The 21,022-nt window shown below is 42.6% G+C and overlaps 3 protein-coding genes across 4 annotated transcripts; 2 read left to right on the forward strand and 1 right to left on the reverse strand.

Moving 5' to 3' along the window:
• The first annotated feature begins 10 nt into the window (after positions 1-10).
• On the forward strand, positions 11-5,993 carry pcyox1 (prenylcysteine oxidase 1). Of its 2 annotated transcripts, XM_058056872.2 has the most exons (8): positions 11-115; positions 462-597; positions 671-877; positions 1,043-1,217; positions 1,296-1,507; positions 1,587-1,739; positions 2,781-3,440; positions 5,862-5,993. In XM_058056872.2, the coding sequence occupies exons 2-8, from the start codon at positions 462-464 to the stop codon at positions 5,873-5,875; spliced, it is 1,557 nt and encodes a 518-aa protein (XP_057912855.2). In that variant the 5' UTR covers positions 11-115; the 3' UTR covers positions 5,876-5,993. The 2 variants fall into 2 exon arrangements, with proteins under 2 accessions (XP_057912855.2, XP_078650285.1); XM_078794159.1 differs by lacking the exon at positions 5,862-5,993 and having other exon boundaries at positions 2,781-5,829.
• LOC144901108 (uncharacterized) lies at positions 5,979-9,923 on the forward strand. The gene is made up of 13 exons (XM_078794160.1): positions 5,979-6,116; positions 6,202-6,252; positions 6,343-6,369; positions 7,465-7,515; positions 7,577-7,612; positions 7,681-7,701; positions 7,773-7,808; positions 7,893-7,922; positions 8,013-8,078; positions 8,184-8,216; positions 8,307-8,345; positions 8,870-8,902; positions 9,542-9,923. The coding sequence occupies exons 1-13, from the start codon at positions 6,062-6,064 to the stop codon at positions 9,553-9,555; spliced, it is 492 nt and encodes a 163-aa protein (XP_078650286.1). The 5' UTR covers positions 5,979-6,061; the 3' UTR covers positions 9,556-9,923.
• On the reverse strand, positions 9,919-19,979 carry slc20a1b (solute carrier family 20 member 1b). Its single transcript, XM_058056831.2, has 11 exons — positions 19,833-19,979; positions 17,745-18,381; positions 17,532-17,672; positions 16,992-17,077; positions 16,771-16,867; positions 13,698-13,817; positions 12,640-12,906; positions 11,957-12,563; positions 11,447-11,632; positions 11,251-11,335; positions 9,919-11,133 (listed from the first exon to the last, which is right to left on the reverse strand). Exons 2-11 carry the CDS (start codon positions 18,091-18,093, stop codon positions 10,978-10,980), a joined length of 2,094 nt encoding a protein of 697 aa, XP_057912814.2. The 5' UTR covers positions 18,094-18,381; positions 19,833-19,979; the 3' UTR covers positions 9,919-10,977.
• Positions 19,980-21,022: the final 1,043 nt, after the last annotated feature.

Consider the following 21,022-nt stretch of genomic DNA (forward strand, 5'->3'; position numbering starts at 1 on the left):
TAACGCACGCTGTTTGTAAGTTTGTTTTATTTTGAAAGCCCACAACTACCGGAACACGGAAGTGGGTCCCTGTCTTTACTGGCGTCCACGCGACGGTGTTTTGAACTTTCGACAGGCGAGTACCTCTAAACTAGTTCAGTAGGTTAATGTCATCCACTTGAATGGTTCATTTGTTTAATGTTATTATGTCTAGTTTTTTTTATGTTGAAGTGTAAAGACAACTGCACATTTTGAAGTCTGGCATAAGTTTTTTTTCTTAAATCGCGAGTCGACACGGCGCCATTTCACTTGTTTATTACGTTCTCCATTGTGTGTATAATTTATGAATATTTATATAATGTTCAAACCTAAAACATGTTCTGGCTGGCTTTCGCTGATACGAACCTTGTACCGTTTAACCTTCTTTATCAGTACTGATAAGGCACTGAAGTTATTGACTGCTCTGCTTCATGTTTATACAGATGTCCTTGGATCACCACTTGCCCGCCATGATTGTTGAAAGCCTGTCAGTCAAAGCATTGCTCCTCCTCTGGATTCTTTACACATGCAACAATTTGGCATCATCACAGGAGCTGCAAGAGCCACCCATGAAGATTGGTAAGTCAGTTTTAATTGTGCATGTGATTTGTGGAGGATTCCTGGTGGGATAAATGTGCATTCTTGTCATTAGCCGTGATAGGGGCAGGCATCGGCGGCACCGCTGCAGCCTTCTACCTGAGACAGGAGTTCGGGCCCGGGGTCAAGATCGACGTGTTCGAACCCGGTGATGTCGGCGGGCGTCTGGCGACAGTGAAGATTGGGAATCACGAATATGAGACGGGAGGTGCCGTGATCCATCCCCTCAACCTCCACATGAAGCAATTTACTGACAAATTAGGTAATGTCGCCATGATATCACCATGTGGCCTTTCATACAGATAGCCAGTGCAGTCTCTCTTGTTTTTTTTTAAATGAAATTTGGAAAACCGCCAGCCACAACTGTTCATTTTGGGTATTTTCCAAAATTCATCCTTGGAAGCTGTGTGCGTTTTTGTTATTTCAGGTCTCTCCACACGTGAAGATGTGCCATCAAAAATGGCCATCTTTGATGGCAGTGATCTCACGTTTGAAGAGAGCGACTGGTTTATTGTGAATTTCTTCCGCATGCTGTGGCGCTACGGCCTCAACTACCTCCGCATGCAAATGTGGGTTGAGAGTGTTTTGGACAAATTTATGAGGTGAGTGTAGAAAAAAAGTAAAATTTCATCATGTGGTCATGAAGCATCGGAGGTTCCCCATTTGGCTCATGTGGTCAGGATCTACCAGTACCAGCAGTACGGTTACTCCTTCACCAGCGTAGAGAGGCTCCTGCATGCCATGGGTGGCGATGACTTCCTCACTATGATTAATCAGACTCTGGAGGAAACCATGATAGCCGAAGGTTTTTCACAGATCTTCATCAATGACGTTGTGGCGTCCATCACACGTGGCAGCTACGGCCAAAGTGTCCGAATTAATGGGTTTGTGGGTATGTGATGTTCCGGTTCACCACATGCTTAATCACCAAAACTTACCGTATGTTGAATTGTTTGGTTCTGTGTTGTCAGGGTCTGTGTCACTGGCTGGGGCTGATTCAGGCTTGTGGTCTGTGGATGGAGGCAATAAGAAGGTTTGCTCCGGACTTCTTTACCACAGTAAGAGTGAACTCATCCGAGCTAGAGTGGCCACCATTTCATTTAAAGCTCGGCCATCAAAGAAAGGTACCATTTAACCAGTCCACCACAAAAATATCATTTCTGCATGCAATTCAATGTAATGCTGCATCTGTCTGCTGCATTGGTCATTGGTTCTGTTGCTGTTGTGCTGTGTAATGTATTTGGTAATGGTAATGGTTTTATTTCATTTGAACATGCATCAGATTACAATTGAGTGCATCCCATAATCAGTTCCCAGTTCCACATGTCCAAAAGGAGTAGGAAGAAGCAAAGCTTATTAAATCCTACCCCTCCATCTGGTACTTTTACAATCACTAACTGTTACATTTGTTCACTTCCTTCTTTCCATAACACAGTTTAACTTGTTTTTTGTTTATTTTTTAAATAATATACCAAAGTACGAGGTGATATGACCATCCAATGACATAATGTGTACCATAGTAAGTGTCAATATAGTGATATATATAGCACATCATGACTGGTTCAAGACTCTTCATCCTTGTATTTAGCAAACATCAACTGCTTGTATTGTTTCTTGAATTGGCTCATTGTTGTGCATTGTTTGAGGTCCTTACTCAATCCATTCCATAGTTTGATTCCACATACTGAAATGCTATGGCTTTTTAACGTAGTCCTAGCATAGAAGTGTTTCAAATGTACTTCTTCCCTGAGATCATATTTCTCCTCTCTTGTAGAGAAGTATTGGATGACGTTTTTAGCTAATTGGTTGTTTTTAGCCTTATGCATTATTTTAGCTGTTTGAAGATGAACTATATCAGCAAGTTGAAGTATTTGTGATTTTAGAAATAAGGAGTTAGTATGTTCTCTGTCGGCGGCATTATGAATTATCTTTACTGACCTTTTTTGCAGTACATTTAGCGAGTGAAGATTGCTTTTATAGTTATTAGCCCATATTTCCACACATTAAGAAAGATATGGTAAAACCAGAGAGCAATAAATTGTTAATATTGTTAATAAATTATGTGGTTTGGTGTGCTCCAAATATTATGAAAGTAAGAAATGACATTTTAAATCACATTTTACAAACATCCTCCGTCCAATAATTGTCTCCTACCTTGTTTTCAGGCCCCTCCAGCAGCTTCTATGAGATCAATTACGTGGACGACACAGGCGCAGGTCACTCGCTATATGACATTGTCGTCATAGCAACGCCACTTCACCAAGGCAAGTCTGATATCACGTTCTCAGGCTTCTCTCCGGCCATCCCATCTCAGTTCCCGGGTAGCTACCATCAGGTGTTCTCCACTCTGATCCACGGCGTTCTCAACACTTCCTACCTTGGGATAAAACGCCCGGCCTCAGAGTTCACCGTGTCTGAAGTGCTCACTACAGACTGCAAAGGGAGCGCCATTTACAGTCTGATGTCCGTCGACCCAGTGCACATCCCGGCGAGATACATCCGACCTCCCGCCAGTCACAGCCAAGTATGGAAAGTGTTTTCTCCTCAATCGCTGGGCCAGGAGGAGCTCCAACGTATGTTCCTGTCCTGGGACTCTGTATCAGAGACCCAGTGGCTGGCCTACCCGGCCTACCGCACCCCGATCCGCCACACCCCGCCCTTCATCCTTCACAGCCGGCTGTACTACCTCAACGCAGTGGAATGGGCGGCCAGCGCCATGGAGATGAGCGCCATCTCTGCCAGGAACGCGGCCCTGCTAGCGCACCACCGCTGGTACGGTCAGACGAGCAGGGTCGACCAGGAAGACCTGCATACGCGTCTACGAGGTGAGCTCTGAAGGACACTGACCGTTATTTGAGCTAACAAATAAGCTAACAAATGAGCTAACTTATGCCTCTTTACAACTCCACCAAGTAGCCTTACATGCCGTGAAGGCAGCATTCGACCCGATTTCAAACACATTCATGCTTTCACAACAAGCTCTTGCAAAACCTTTTGTTGATTCATATTTTTCACAGAGGAAATATTGGAAAGCTGGGATAGGCTCCAGCACCCCCGCGACCCTTGTGAGGAAAAAGCGGTAGAAAATGAATGAATGAATGAAATATATGAAAGAGAAATAATCTGTTCCGGGATCATAAAATCTTGATTAACCTTTATCAACTGTTCAAGCAATGTTTTAACTTTAACTGGCATACAAGTACGACCAATCCAGGGTGTACACTGGCAGCTGGGATAGACTCCAGCTTACCCCCGCGACCCTAGCGAGGATAAGCGACATAGAAAATGGATGGATGTCATACAAGTAAAGTATAATAAGATAACACAAAACTAAACTTGAATAAAATGACTGATTTTTTTTTTATTTTTTGAGAGGGGACTCGTCAAGGTGAAAAAAAATGCCATGCGTTGCGCTTTTTATCATTCTTAACTGTTATGCAAGTATAATACAGTATAATACAAAGTTAAATGCTGTTTAATGGGATTCATTTCAACTAAATAGAACAAAATAGCTCACCTGATTATAATTTTTGAAGACTTTCATACACCGCGCTTTGTCGCAAAAGACTAAAAAAACAAATGAAAAAACTACCCACCCTAAGAATTTTCTATATTTCACATTTTTAACTATCATACATGTGTAAAAATAAGTTAACAGGTGTTCAGGAAACGTGACTGATTCTGCGTGTGTGTGTGAGCCTCTTCAAGTTAACGCTAACACTATTCTTCTCGTATTAGTGATGTCCCTTCAACCATATTATTACTGTGGCCGTACCGCTCTTTATTGTCATTACTGATTCTATTATTGTTTTGCGGTTCTCTGTCATGGAGTTAATCCTTTTTAAATGGTGGTTCTCATGTACTTTGCTTTGCAGGACCCCACCATCACCCTGCAGGGAAATAAATTACATTTACTTATTTCAATTTTAAATGTAAACAGACCATTTGAAAAGGTTAAGCGGCTACCTGGAGGGCGCTAACTTCCTGCTCCAGGCATGTAAGCGGCGCCCCATTGCTAAATGGTGGAATTTTGAGCCAGTCCCTTTTTAAATAAAATACATTAAAGTGCAGTTTGATGGACGGCATGGCAGTCTAGTGGTTAGCGCACAGACCTCACAGCTAGGAGACCAGGGTTCAATTCCACCCTCGGCCATCTCTGTGTGGAGTCTCCCCGTGCATGCGTGGGTTTTCTCCGGGTACTCCGGTTTCCTCCCACATTCCAAAAACATGCTAGGTTAATTGGCCACTCCAAATTGTCCATATGTATGAATGTGAGTGTGAATGGTTGTTTGTCTATATGTGCCCTGTGATTGGCTGGCCACCAGTCCAGGGTGTACCCCGCCTCTCGCCCGAAGACAGCTGGGATAGGCTCCAGCATCCCCCGCGACCCTCGCGAGGAAAAGCGGTAGAAAATGAATGAATGAAAAGTGCAGTTTGGATTTGTGGTAGGAAAAAGCTGTACCAGCACTAAATGTGTTTATTATCCACAAATTAATAAATAATTTGGGAGGAACAAAAGTGTGTGTGATGGTTTTCAGCACGTTAGAGGTTCCACCGTTCATGCGACAGTGGAACACACTCTTGCAACGTTGCCTCGAATGAAGTGCCAATCCCTCCATTATTCATACAGCAGCCAACCGGTGGAACCACAATGGATTGAGATGAAAACAAGCGCCACTGACTCATGCACACTTCAAGTGTTCTATATAACCATGTAGTACTGCTTGTACACTCGGGACACTTCATTCGGTATGCTAAATACTAGCGAATGCTGCCTTCACACAGATATACTGTAATAATATACTGTTTAATAATAATACTGTTTAATCCTGCCTAGAAAATCAATTGACTATCAGGTACCATCATATAGAGAACATGTGTCACGTTAAAAACAAAACCCCAATACCTACTTTGAAAGAACAATTTCTTAAAGCACTTTTTAAGATGGGTTAACTGCACTAAATCAATAAGCCATCAAAGAGTCGGGTTATCAAATTTTGAAAGCACACTGTATGTTTCTTGAAAATGTTTACAATTAAGTGACTTCTACTGTAATTAGTTTTAATACTAATTTAAAATGTTGTACTTATAACTGTGAGATAGGTTGAGCGATTGTGTGCCTGAGTGGCCTTGTAACCCATCAGTCATAAGCCAAGTGAAATCAGAATTTCTTATTAAAAAAAAAAAGGAAATAAACATTGTACTCACTCATAAGCATTGTCTTTTTTTGGCTCCCCTAAATAAAGACCCATGTGATTGAAGCATCAACAATGGGCGTCATTGAAGTGCTGAATAGGGAAGTGTCTGTGTGCTGATGTGATGTCCCCCCAGGTAGGGGGGGAGTAGAGGGGGACAATGGTACCAGAAGTGCCTATCCAACCAGGACATGTGACATCAGAGGACATATAAGAACATTGGATTCCGTTTGACTTGACTCAAAGTCAAGATGACATTTACAGCACCTCTTTTTGTTGTCCTCTTTGTGGCCGCTCTGCAGTCTGGTAAGATTATTATTGTGTTTAATATTATTATTATTATTACTGTTACATGAATGTTAAGTAATACAACTCTTGTGATTACCTGTAGCTTGGTGTGCATCGCTGGAAGCAGCTGAAAAAGAGAAAAATGTTCCTTATGGTGAGTTCCTTATGGTTTTCTTATATTGGTGAAAAAGTATCATTTATACAAAGCTGTTCACGAACATGTTTTTTTGTTTTTTTTTTTCAGATGCGCTGGCACAACTTCAGAAAATAGGTACTGTCTTTTTGATTCTGGACTACATTATGTGCACTATGGAGCTGGAGATTTGACTTTTTGCTATTTAAGACCTTTTTGTCTTAAATGGTCGGCATAATGTTGCATTGTTAATCATAGCCAAATAATAGCTTATATTTTCAATTATTATACACTAAAATGTTTTACATTTATTGTCTGCATTTTTATTACCATCGAGGTTGATATAAATATACAATTATGGTAGCAATAGTATGAATTTATAATATACAATTGCAACAATAAGTGTATATTTTATTACTTATTAAAAGACAATTTAATTTAAGTTAATATGATAAAAATTGCAAAGAAAAAAAGGAAAACACAACTAAACATAAAATGCAGTTTCTAAATGTATTATTAAGGGAGAAGAATTGCAAGTTATTGCCAATGCTTGATTGCAGGTGTTGATTGTCCCGTAATAATAAAAGGTTTCATTTAAAAACTGGATTTTTGATTTTCAGTTGTGTTGTCCTTGACCAATATTTACATTTGTTTGATGATCTGAAACATGCAAAACAATAAGAAACCAGGAAAAAAATTTGCAAAGAATGCTAGTATGCTCATGTCAGCAATTCTCACATCTTAACACATAGTATAATAGTGTTAGCATGCTATCACCTAGCATGATAGTGTTCATATAAGTGTCTATCCATGAAAACGGCAAAAAATTCTTACTTAGCATGCTCGCAATACAAACATGCTAATGTTAGCATGCTAACAACACCTGGCACGATAGTGGTAAGTGATTATATATGTGTCTACCCATGAACATAGCAAGAAATTATAGTATGCTAATGTAAGCATGCTAGCGCAATGTACCAGGAATGTCCCGTACAAGGGCACCGATCACAGTTGTTGTGGAGTTGTATGCACAAATGCAGAAAATAGTGTTATCTCGGAGTGTTAAACAGGAAGTATAGCCTGCTAACCAACCGACAAACAAACAGTCCACAATTACTGTTCTACAGACCTCCACCAGGGCTGAATTAACATAATTGTAATGGTGATATATAAAGGCAAAATACCTTACTTTAGTATAATAGTAAATGTATGTATTTGTGTGTGTGTGTTCAGATCAGCTTGAGTTTGAGGCTGCCCAGAAGAATGAAGCCATTCAGATGAACGGTAAAGTTTTATAACACACACTATTTTTATTCTGTGAAATAAATATCTTGGTTTGCTTCAGTTACCGAGGAGCAGAGAGACGATGCACGCTACTTGGGTGAGACCATTACATCCGTTAACACAAATATGTACATGTGATCATCGTCCTTGTCGCTCTGTCAACAGAAGCTGCTCAAGCTGGATCTGGTAAGACCGGAGATGATGTAAACTGACAATGTATGGAAAGTATAAGCATCAAAGGTGTTGTACTTCCACAGTGGAGGAGCACGTGGAGTTTGTGAGCGATGCCGCAGGTGAGTGGATATCAGTTAAAAATAAATCACTAAGTCAATTATCATATACAAGTATTGTGCAACATGGGGTGTTTTTGTCCACAGTGGAGGAGCAGAGTGTCAGCGGTGCATCAGGTGAGTGTAACACGTGTTCTGCTGTGCACACACTCGCACATGCAAAACATTACATAATAGTCACATACACACTGTATAATCCTCTTCCAGTAGAGGGAGAGCAACACTCTTCTAACCCAGCAGCAGCAGCAGCAGTTGTGGTGGTGGAGGAGGAGGGTAAGAAAGGAAATTTGCTGTTCCGCCATCATCCTGTAGGTGGCAACATAATCACCAACAAGCTTCTAACATGAGAATAACCATGTCACACTCCCTTGTGTACAGGTTCACATTCTCAGTCTGGAGAGCAGGCAGATGGTGAGAGGCGTTTCGTAATATAAATAAAAATTTGTAACTAAAATATTATACAGTATGTAAACCTCATGTTTGGTTAATATCTGCTTCCAGAGCAACAGCGGGCGGATTCACACCCAAATAGCTCTGCAGGTAATAAGGCCACAATATTAGGTACACCCACACCTCCACATTTTTCCATATTTTTCCCATGTATAGATGGCATCAAGCATAACGACATACACTACTGTACGGTGCAACAAAACTAAATCACAACACACCTACATCAAGTTAATGCTTCAAATAAATCAACAGCTAAGCCCTAAACATAACACGCCACTTAAAAGTGTTATTTCCAAATGCCCGCAAGGCATGCTGGGTAGTTCAGCTTCAACAACAATATGAACCATGAACAGTAAAACATTGGATACCAAGTGTGTTAAATTGGACTTATTTACTCAAGCATGCCAAGTCTCGTGTTAAAGGTGTAAAAAAATGAATAAATTCTATTTGATATAGTATTATTACATAGTGTATAGCACAATACTTAACATCAATGTGATGTAAAGGCACACCGTATAACACAAAGCAAGACAAGAAAATGAAAACAACTCTTTTATGATGTAATGGTGTGTACTCTATCTCTAATATGCATATGTACTCTTTGCCTCTTACAGAAGATGACAGTCAGGATTCAACAAAGGAACAAGGTACTAACACACACAATGAAACACGTGAATACGTTTGATGTAAGTAGATGGGAGTGCTATAGAAGTGACTGAGGTCAGATGGAGTGAAAGTGAAGTGTACGTGTTTGGGAATATCAAGTTATGCAATGAAAAAAAAAAACATCAGCCAGTCTGTCTTGAGCTTAAAAAAAAAAGATCATTTATAGGCCTGGGCTGACAACACATTTACACAAACCTCACCCGTGGCGTTTTTACAAGATGATGACAAAATAAGTGCTTTGGAGAAGTAAATAGATGACAAAAATCTTTGGTCTGTTTATTTGGACCAAAGAAGGCCGGCCTCCTTGTTCTAAGTAGGACACAAATCCAGGACAGCACTGTCCCTTGGTGCTTATTGTTCTTCATTTGGACTGTTACTATTTCTGCTACTGCTTATTTTACAGTCGTAAAGTGTGCTGACATCCATCCCATGAATGGTGTTTTACAACTTGTACTTACACACTTCAACAATCTTACTGTACCTGTTGATCTAACCTGTTTGGAGGCTAAAATAGCACGTACCAGGAAGGTGTCCCGTTAAAAACAAAACAAAGTGATACCTAATAATGGCTTCCGGTGCTGGGAATTTGACTGTTTTTGTCTTGTTTTCTTACCTCGTAGATGCACTGCAGTGAGAAAAAAGTGAGTGGAGTGACCACTGAGGCAGGGCACTGCTGCAATCATTATGTAATGATTGTTAATAAAAGGCAAGTGTTCCATTTATCAAGTGTCATGAATAGAGGTGCAGTGGGGACCTTAGCGATGCTCAGCTTTCTAATATAATGTAGGCTTTGAGTATACTGGGTACTTTTATAGTACTGATCCAACATAGTATGCAGTGGTGCCTTAATCCAGTGTCAAAATCAAACTATTATATGGTTTTACTTGCAATTTGTTCTACCAACTTACAAATGCAGTTCTATCAGTTTTGTGGAACAAAACTTTTGTTAAAAATTGATTTTGAAAAACAATGCGTAGAAAAAAAATAAAGAGCAGCAATGTATTTTTTCCTGTTTTTATTTCATTGTCACATTCCCCCCCATCCACAGTGTTGCTCAAGTGTGTTGATGTGCATTTAAAGTAAAAAAAGAAATAATACAAATAATTCTTTGGTACCTTAAGGGCAAATTAAATTTAAGGCAGCTACAGCATCTGCAGATGTGATATGCATTACTTCTGCAGACACACACATCACCAATGGAATGCAACACCTCTTCTCCCAAACACACAGCAGACCACCTGGCTTATTCACCTGCCAGGTGGAGGAAAGGAGGAAAGCCAAGAAATTGAAACTGCAAACCAGTCAAGGCGGGTGGACATCCCACAGGAAGGAATATCACGGCGATGAGGTGAACTAAAAAGGAGGTCTAAAGCATTTAACCGTAGATTCATGATTCCTTCAAGTTGAAACAGGAGTTCAGCACATTGTTTTTAACATCAAATTCAGGTAACATTGTTCTTCAGTCGTCTTTAGTTATGGGATCCACAAGTGGGCTTTGTACTTCTTTATACGGTGTCAGAATTGAATGTAAAACTTTCTCTAAATGTAGTTGACAATACATCATACATTTGACTATTGCCAAATAAAAACACACCTATAACCATTTTAACTTAAAAAAAAAACAAACAAACACTTTTGCATCTACGTGACCTCCATGATGTGTTAAAACGGGAAATACATCTGCAAATGTCTAATACTGCATTTTAATTGGTCTGGTTCTAAACAGGGTTCTTTCAAAAAAAATTCTTAACTGCAAAGTAAAAACAGAAGCTTGTATTAGAGAAAGCCTTTACTCTGACAGAATTAAGATATGGGGGAAAAAATGTAATGTTATCAATGGGAGGCCCAAATGGAAGCAAGCAAGTTGTTACATAATGCAGCCATCTTTCAAAAGGCTTAGGTCACACGTCCCATCACATTGTGTTTTCTTTTTAAAAAGTTGTTGGCGTGAGGTAAGAGATATATATTTTAACCCCACCCAACTCCGCTCCTCTCTCGGTGCCCATGGAGCAGTTGTCTTCTCCCCTCCCCCGGCTGGGGGTGTGCGTCTGCAGGCTCATATGATGCCGTAGATGAAGATGGCCATGATGGCGGCGCTGATGAGGCCCGAGATGGGCACAGTCACAAACCATGCCATAAAGATGTTGCGGAACAGACGCCAGTCCACCGCCTTCCTGGAGCGGAGCCACCCGACGGCCACCACAGAGCCCACCTGCAAACAATCCGTGGTCACATGACTTGGTATGTTTCAAGAAAGTTGTTTATTGACTTGTGTGAGTTTGCGTGTGCATGGTCTAGCAGACTTCCTGTTTACAATAGTGGGCCTTACCTTACAGTGGGTGGTGGAGACAGGCAGGCCAATGTTGGAAGCAACTACCACAGTCAGAGCGGACGCCAACTCGATGCTGAAACCACTGCAGGGCAAACAAAACAAGTGGCTTTCAGGCTAATGTCTATGCAAAGTCTGGTTTATGGTGGCGTCAGGGCACTTTGTATGTGTGTGTGTGAGTCACATGGGCGTGTACCTTGAGGGGGTGATGGGAGTGAGGTCCCTGCCCATAGTCTGGATCACTCTGCGCCCCCACACCCAGAGCCCAGTGCAGATGCCCAAGCCCCCGTAGAGCAGCAGCCAAGTAGGTGTTTGTTCATCCGAGTCGACGCTGCCACTGTTGTAAACCAGCCACAGCGCTACCAATGGCCCAATGGCATTGCTGCACAAACAACAAAATATGATGCAATGCATCCATGTTGCCTGTTATTGTTCTGACTAATACACATATTGGCACAGTTATTAAACCCTGCAAGTCTGACTTCAAATTTCCTACACCAGGTCTAATCTCGGGTTTTTAGACGCCCATAATATTGCCTGTAAACTACGAGCAAAATTGGTTGGAAAGCATCTAAACTAATCTAAGTCACTGACCCATACATTGTATTTCATGTATGCTAGCATATCTTTTAAACCATTTTGACCACAACCTGTTAGCTTACATCCGCTGAGCTGAGGAGTGTTGACAGACAAAATGTCTGTGTACCTGACGTCGTTTCCTCCATGAGCGAAGGACCCGAAGCAGGCGGTGAGAATTTGTAGGAACTGGAAAAGCATCGAGACTTCCGGTTTGTCTGCTTCAAGGCCGTCTTCATCCAGGGAACTCTGGGTGCTGTTTGCGTCCTCCTTTCCAATGTCCAGTGCCACATCACCCTCCCCGATGCTTTCGGGGGTGGCGTACTCTGCCACGGCATTACAGTAGCTGGTGTAACTGTCCATGCGCACGCGCTTCCTGTCCTGACCCCCGGGGCCACTTTTCTCACCCTCCTGGGGATCGCCATCTTTGTGCTTGAAGTCGGCGTGCATGCCGATGATGGCCATGGTGTAGGAGGTGTAGCTGTTGTTGCGCCTTATAGGACGGTCGCCACCTTCGCCCATGCAGTCGCCCACCTTGGCCAGGTGGAGCTTGTGCAGGAGGTCCTTGTAGAGACCGGAGTCCTTGTGGACCGTGTGGTACTGGCTGTAGCCGTTACTTGGCATCTGCGCCGGCCTGTTATTGAACTGGACATGGTTGTTGAACTGGACCTGGTTGGTGGAGTTTGCCGAGCCGTTGCTGTGCTGGACTTGATTGTTTGGTTGGACCTGTTTGGGGACTGCAAGAGAGGTCCAAATGAGGCCGGTCCACCCAGTTGTCCCACAGGAGAGGAGAGGGACCGTGAATTCACTTACCACCATTTGCACTGCTGTAGTCAGTTTCATCAGACTCTCCGATATCAAACGCCACCTTGCGTTCTTTGACAACTTCCCCATCGTCACAGTCCCCGATGTCAAACGCCACATGGCGCTCTTCAGAAGCGGGCTGAGCTGAGGGGCTCTGATTGACAGCTGGGACTGAAGGCGCAGACTCCTCCTTTGTGGTCTGCTTCAGGATGGGACAATGGCCTTCCATTTCCTTTATTAGGGGGCTCTCTGACGGGCTGGAAGACTTGATGTCTCCTAGAAAGGAAGGAAGGAGTGAAGACCAAGTCATACAGAGCGGCTCCAAGCCACCAAGATATGGAGGGGCCTAGGGAGCTAGACATTTAACACCCCTCCCCCAAACTAGTACAACAATTCCTCACCACACTTTTTCTCAATTTTTTTTTTAGTTAATCATGTCGTTTCTTGGTCAAAAACAGCCTATTATTCAAAATATATGCATATTTAAGCATGCTTAGAATGCATTTTTAACAGATACCTTTGCTTTGCAAGACGGACACATAGCTTACTTTATAAACATTTTCTTTTCATTTTTATTCTACTGGAAGTGAGAAACACAAAAGGTAGATCAGACGTCTCAAAGTGGTCTACTTGTGGACAAAAGCAGCTATCTTCAAAGATGGTCATCGGGTAAGATGCTGAACACCCACAGCTTTCCAGTCTCACCTGACAAGTTTGTGGATTGAGTGTGAAGCACACTGCAGTGTGTATGTGTGTGCGAGATAATCCATGGAGCGTTCTGACCAGTTGGCCACATTGCATCATCCCAACCAGTCATGACGAGAGCCGAGGCGATCACTGACCCGCCGGCCTTTCATTTCTCACATACACACACGCAAATGCCGTGTCAACACGTTCAAGTCAACCAGGACTTTTAAAAACGAGCGTGTTAAAGGCCAATTAGTGGATCCCTTTGACCCAAATACTATATGCTCCATTGCAGAGTGGCTGGTATCAGCTAGCTCAACATACAACACTTGTCAGCTCAGATCAATAGAAATACAAAGCAGTAAAACTTTGGCACTTACGTTCAATCTTCTTCTTCAGGCGGGGGCAGACTATGAACCAGACCACGATGGCCGTCAGCAGTGCACAACCCAGAGAAATGAGCAGGACACCCCACCAAGGCAGCTTGTCAAATCCCAGGACTGGACAGAGGACCGCCGGGCGCCACAGACAAGACCAAACAAATGGAGAGGAAAAAAATGCAGGTATTTAAAAACACGGGCAGCGGGTGCCACCGTCCGTTAGTAGGCAGCACATAGTCTTCATTGAATGGACACATTTCTATTTAGGGATGGACATTTCACTACATTTAAATTGTCACTGGGGAAAATTATTATTCCTGATTTCAAATGAAACTCCTGTTTCCATGCTTGTGTCTTATAGTGGATGTAGCGTATGTCATGTTTGTAGAAAAACAGCGCCCCTGCTGATTGCAGCCAAATAGTGCACTCCATTTTGACATCCATTTTCTAATCACTTTTCCTGTTCAAGGTAATTCCTAAATCAATTATGCCCATTCCCTCTTTAAATACTATTATTATCGCTACGGGCAGCTACAAAGCCGATTGTCCAAATGTACTTCAGGTCAATGGTGGTGACTTTGACGACAGTGTGCCATCATTGGCCAGCTCACTGTAAATATTAACACAACAGCGTCCTAGTTAAATATGGAAAACACATCTTGATGTGAACAGTTATGTAACATAAAAAAGGGGGGGTGGCGGGGGTGAAAGACCCCAAATGTTGCCCTGACCGTTACGTGGCATGCCAACAAGTGCACAGGGGACGATGAGTTCCTTAAAAGGTGACATTTCGAAAAGGGGCAGTGAGAGGAAAAGGAAAGGAGGGCTTTTATGCCAACACTGCAGCAAAGCTGGTGCAAGACGTGATGCGGTGTGCGTGCGTGCAGAGTAACGACTTCAATTTCCCAGTGGAGGCAGTCATCTTGGCAGTTTATCAGCAAGACAAAAAAAAATTTAAACCGACACGAGGTGACTTTGTCACCTGATTCATTTAATACTTCCACTAACGGCTCACCAAGAAAAAGCAAAAGGAAATGCAGAGCAACTCCGAGTGATAAGTGTTTAGTTTGAGGAGGTCTCTCCCGATTGAGTCATGCTGCAGCTCCAGACTGCAGTGCAGCTCACTGGTGTTTGTCGAGTTACGCAACAGAGCCGTGCGCCCTCTAGGGTGGGCGAGGCAAAACCAGAGGGTACAACTCTGAACAGCTGCTGCCCTTTTACTGAGCTTGCATGGAGCGAGACGCTGACAAACAGGTGTCATTCAAAAAGGACATTTGGTCGTGGTGGGGCGGGGGGGGGGCTAGACGGCCATTGATGTCATCCGTCCGTCTCTGTGACTCAGTGGCAGGCATCTTACACAACAGTCCCACCGCAACCATTAAGTGGGATGAATGGGAACTGCACAGGAAATGGAATTTTGACCACGGCTGCGTTCCACACCCCTCCCTGAAACCTCCGCACACCGTGGGCCGCCTTACACAATTACAGTGTGTTTTTCCCCCCGGCTCGCCTCCCAGCTTTAATTACACAAGTGACAGCCAGAGTGATACTTTATGGTTGCGTGAAGCCATATGACCTAACGCTCGCCTACCTTCCTGCTGACTGACCAAAGCTCTTAAAGTTCAGCTACAGAGTTTCAAAAATACAAAAAGGCAGTACCTAAAAATAGCAACCTTAAAGGATGATGATTTTGTTTGAGGAAATGGGATCAAGTGTAAAAACAAATTGTTAAAAAAAAAGGCAGTTATGTTGCTGGCTGGTGTCACCAGAGAAACAAACGGCAACCAATGTTTGCTTTTCAGAGTAACCCAGGCAGAAAATCCCTGTCCAGCCAAACACATTGAACTCTTGTCAATGGAGGCTGGTGTGAGGGTCAAATTGTCACAATGACACTGAAAGACACACTGGCGTGCAAAAACAGAGGATGTGTTTACTGCCGTTTGCACTGCCTGCCCCTAAAAGCCGTCTGGAACTGCCACTACTTTAATGTAATGTAAAAGTAGATTTTCATCGATTCCTTGTTGCAGCTCTAGTAGTTATCCTCAGCCTCATCTGTAGAAGATCTACACCCGATCCTCAGATTATTTGCCCTGAAGTTCAGTCATTCTGGCCTCCCTGACTTGAGGTCTCGGCCGCTGGTATGCGAGGTTGAGTGCATGCATGTGTAGGAATGTGTCCCGGCATGTCTGGTGTCCTGCCGCACAACAACGATAACATCAGAACCCCGAGTCCTGTGACAGGAAACCAAATGCAGTGTTGTTGCTTGGCTATTACCACCAAACATGCATGCAGTGCTAATCCATAGTAGACTACAATACATGTTGACAAACTGCTAGGTAGTAATATCACATCCCTAATGTGGAAGAACTGATTTAGTGTATGTAGTACACATTTGTTAATGTGTCAAATGCATTCTCGCACCTTTTTTTAACCCAAAGTACAGGTCCCCATGTACAAGGATAATTGTACATAATGTGCCTGGCTAAGCAGACTTATTATGGGTTACGATGGAACCAAAGTGATCTCCTCTCTTAGTGCACTGATGTGTACATATCACACCACCATATCTGGTCCTACTCTGGCCTGTAGCCACCATTTAATGGCCCAGGCCAGCTAACATCTTGTTAGGCCCTGTAGAGAGAAGAACACAAAAAGGAGCAAAAGTCGCTCATTTAATAAACGTGTATCCAAGTTAAAAAGGGCAACATGTATTCAGAACATTTTTTTGGAAGATTTTAGACTGCTACGGACAAATATACAGTACTTCATGACAGCCTTGTTACTTCACTTTTCCTCCATGCCTGAAGGCCAGACAGTGACGTCAAGACTTAAGTGAAATCTTATTTCCACATCCCTGTTGTGTTGCGCTCTAAAAAGAAATGTAATTTTGGCTATGACCCACTTCAAAACCACAAGCAGAAAAATCCCCCCCAAAACATGTTAAAATAAGCAGTTATAGGTAAACAGTCTGGTTGAGTCTAGAATATATGTGGCCATCCTGGAGACTGAGGGTTTATTTTAAGCTGTGGCTGAGAAACGGCCATGGAGAGAAAAGTAGACCAGTGATACTCACTCGGAGCTCCAGTGAACATGATGGAGAACAGGTTGATTCCCATGGTGATTGCATAGAACATAGGCAAGGCTCTAAGTCCATTAGGTACCGGGTCTTTCTGCGGAGAGAAATCACACCTTTGAGTAAAAGTCCCTTTGTACTGCTACAGTTAAAACACGCTTCTCATGTATTATGTACATTTCACATGCAGGGGAGGAAAAAAAAAACTAAACAAAACTTACCTTGTGTAAGATGAACAAGCGCACAAAGTAGAAAACGACGGCTGACATTAGACCAGACAAGAGGGGACTCAGAAACCAGGAAGCAACTGCAATGACAAAACCGAAGTAATATTATTCCCCCTCCGCAGTAAAAACAAATCATCCAACAATAGCATCTCATTTTTGGGAAGCAACTCCCACCTGTCGGGTTTCAAACAGGAAACCCTTGCTGTGCATATCACGTTACATCAGTTACCACCAGCATTGCTCATTAGACCACAGAGTACATCTGCTTTTGTGTAGAAGGAATAGAACACCAGCGTGATGCTTTGCTTTATTCAAGGAATTTATACTTAACTTCTGAAGAATGTTACGTTTACTATCATCTTGTCATTGTATAGCTGCATACTGTGGCTTTGACTGTTGACACACACGGGTGGTCCCACACAAAACAAAACACTGACTTAATCGCAAAGCAGTGGCAGCTATGCTCCATTATAATCGCAATGAGACAAACACTGAAGCTAAATCAACCTGCTAATGACTCATGTCCAGACTTACCAATACGGAGAAGTTGGAGCCACCTGACTCCCTGCTGGCCTCTGGCTACCAGAGAGAAGCCAATCGTAGCACCAACAATACAGTGAGTTCCAGAGATTGGGAGCTTAAGGAAAGAGGCAGCCAGCTGCCACACAGCAGAGCCTAAAGTCAAAGAGACCTTGATTATACTCAGAACACAGATACTGCATAATATAATTCGGTGCAGTTACTCACCAAACATGGCGCTGATGGATCCGGCCATCAACACATGCTCAGAGCCATTGTACATGCCCACGTCGATGATACCCTTGCGGATGGTTTCACTGACCTTGGCCCCGAGGAGCACAGAACCCAGAGTCTCAAACACAGTGGCCAGAATGCAAGCCTGTTTTAGAGTGACTACTCCAGAGCCCACGGCGGTGCCAAATGAGTTGGCGACGTCGTTGGCACCAACGGAGAAGGCCAAGATAAAGGCGATGATAAAGCCAATGATCAGCAGCCATAAGTAACTCGTCAAGGGCCCTGCTGTTGCTGCAGTGCTAGCTAACACTATTGCTGTTACAGCTGCAGTTGTTGAAACCATGATTGTAAATTTTAGGCACAAATGCCCAAAAAACTAATGCTAGAATATATATATAACAAAAAATATTGAAGTACAAGGAAAAATATAAATATATTTTCTTGCAGGCCCACCTGTTTTACAGGACTTGTCAGAGACTGGCAAGAAAACAGAGGTATAGTGTGCTGATGACGATGGTACTTATTGCTATCCTGTAATTATACTAAATGTGCTATAGTTTCTTTGGGTCCTGGCTATTACGCAAAGTGAACAGACAGCCATTGTGCAACTGCAGATGAGCTCGGGAACATCCTGAAAGAGCGAGAAATCAAGAAGCTCTGCTTTAGGTCAGGTCCATTCCATGCTCGTGACAGTTTTTACATAGGTGACGACACTAAGAAAAACATATGGGAGAGTGTGGAAAAACCTGAAATGCAGATCTAGACGGACAAGTTGATTATTTTTTTTGTACTCCTTTTCATGTTCAGAACAGGTTTATCCCTTGTGCCATTATTAAACAAACTATACATTTGGACTTTGGATTGTTTCCATTATCATATATAACCCATGAGAGCGTTGCAATCATTGTATCAATGTTCATCACAAAACATCTGACATTTTTAGTCCTAAAACTTAAATGCCAACAAACAAAAACCCCTCCAACTTCACAACCTCATTTTACGCAGGAGTGATCGGCCAATTAATTTTATGCGGATAAGGTGACCATTAATATTAACATCTACTATAGGAAATCAACGTATTCTGTTCACTACGACACGTGACGTCATATTTGGTGAGCGGAAATGTACAACTTCCGAGTTTCCCGGAACGCCTCATTAATGTAGGCACGATAGCCATTGTTTGGCTAGCATCGCAAGACAAAGCCTGATTATTGTATTTGATACATACAATTCTAACGAATTATACTTCCAGTTAGGTTTAATACAATTTGTGTTCCACACAACTCAGTTGGGTTAAAATAACACCGTTAATGGATCAAAGCGTCGCGTCTGGGTGTGGGGCATTTTCAAAGCGCACACGTGTCGTCATCCATTCATACTAAGGGGAACAACATTTGAAACCAACACACCTTGATACTCTTTTATTAAACATTGTATTTTACTGTTTGCTTTCTCGTGCACGCCACGACGCTGTCTCGTCAACCGGATGTAGCTCCGATGAAGGAGGCAGACTGGTGTATTAGCTGGCTAGTGCCGAGCCTCCTTCAATGACCTGCCAAGTATCGGACAGACGACCAACCAATGCTAACGTTAGCAGCGAGACAAAAAGGACCTGTCGTAAAAATTAAGAGTTGGAACTCACTTCACAATCATCAACAAAGTACACTTTCGGCCATAATTTGCAGCGTAGTAACTCGTCTTTTGCCAGCTTTCATTCAAGCTAACGTGTCACTGAAATCAACTCGTTTGGCCATGTATGCTAACACGAGCGCCGGCCGACCCCCCCGCCGCCATGTAAGCGAATAAGGGGCCGTGTCATAAGACACAATCGGTACATATTTCACAGCGACAGACACCACGTTTATTAAAGCGTTTAGTTGTAATATAGTTGGAGTGTGGCGTTTGACAAGCCGGTAAGCTAATTAAATGAGTGCGCGAGCGCGCACACACACATATGCAAGCAGTCTGCTTGAAGCAGGAACGTTACGTTAGCGCGCGCGCGGGACTGTAAAATATTTCAAAGCACAATAAAAGCTTCTCACCGCGAATAGCTGCCTAATGTTTAGTGGAGGAAAAACTTACAGTTAGGAAGATGACAATAACCGTTTGTAGTCCAGAACCGCCAATAGTTCACCACGGTTCGATCCACCGCGTGTATGGAACTCGCTCTTACCGGCTGCACGAGCAGGCAACAGCAGGTTTTATCTCCAGATGGTGGATCGAGCCATATGTCGACATTGATACCAGGCTCGTCTTGGTTTCAGATCGATACTTGAGTGATGCGAACGACATTTTGCAGTTCTCGCCTACGTTCATTTTAACAAATACTGTATGTGTGTATTGTTTTTGTCCTGTTCCAATGTATTGTATATATTATTATTATTTTTATAAGCCCATGGAATGTCATTGGACACAGGAGGACTTAGGGGGCAAAAAGCCAAAGATTTTGAATGAGAGCCAAAAGTAGTTTTTGTTTTTGTTTACTTCTTTTTTGCTCAACAATTATATGCAAATACTTTAATCATTTTAATATTATTGCTACATTGTCTATATTGTTGTATTAAATATTGTTAAATTCTCCACAGATAAGGGCGTTGATACAATTTTTTTGTTTGTTTGAAATAATTAAATGATTTTGAAAATTGTATTGTACCAATTGTACTTGAAAATTGTACTGGGCCTATACTTATTTGGTATCGGACTTATCGATGTACAATATTGTCTGCCTTTTTTGTGCAACGTGTTTCGTGAATGAAATGCGCTTTTATATTGAAAACACATAGTCTCACAAATACGAAGGATACTTTGGATATAAAGGATACACGCACCCACACACAAAAATGAGGACTAACGTGACAACTGACAGTTAAGGTGGAAACATCAAGTACGCATATGAGAGCTTGATTTGCAACAAAGGAAAAGCAGAATGTTCCAGACGCCTTGATGCCCCTGCAAAGGAAAGATGCCTTGAAGCCACAGCGAACAAACGAAAGGAGAAACACCATGAAAGCGGTTCAAGCAAGGGCAGTGGCGAAAGCTGATTGGTCCAGGACTCCAGCCTCAAATGTATAAAAGACCGGACAGGGAAAGGAAGGGTGCTTTTTGCAGCTGCGCTGTAATAAGACACGCTTACTCGTAGGCATACAGGGACTGCAGATAAGCCTGGACGTCTGTATTCGGTATTGTTGTCAGGAATAAATAATCTGGTTCTCATTCTGTGATTTGGTTCTTTGAGATTCCCTTATCCTCTATTCTAAACCCACTTAGAGTCC

This window comes from Doryrhamphus excisus, linkage group LG10 (genome assembly GCF_037039965.1).
Source record: "Doryrhamphus excisus strain RoL-2023G ecotype Guam linkage group LG10, RoL_Dexc_Guam_v1.1, whole genome shotgun sequence".
Classification (NCBI taxonomy): domain Eukaryota; kingdom Metazoa; phylum Chordata; class Actinopteri; order Syngnathiformes; family Syngnathidae; genus Doryrhamphus; species Doryrhamphus excisus.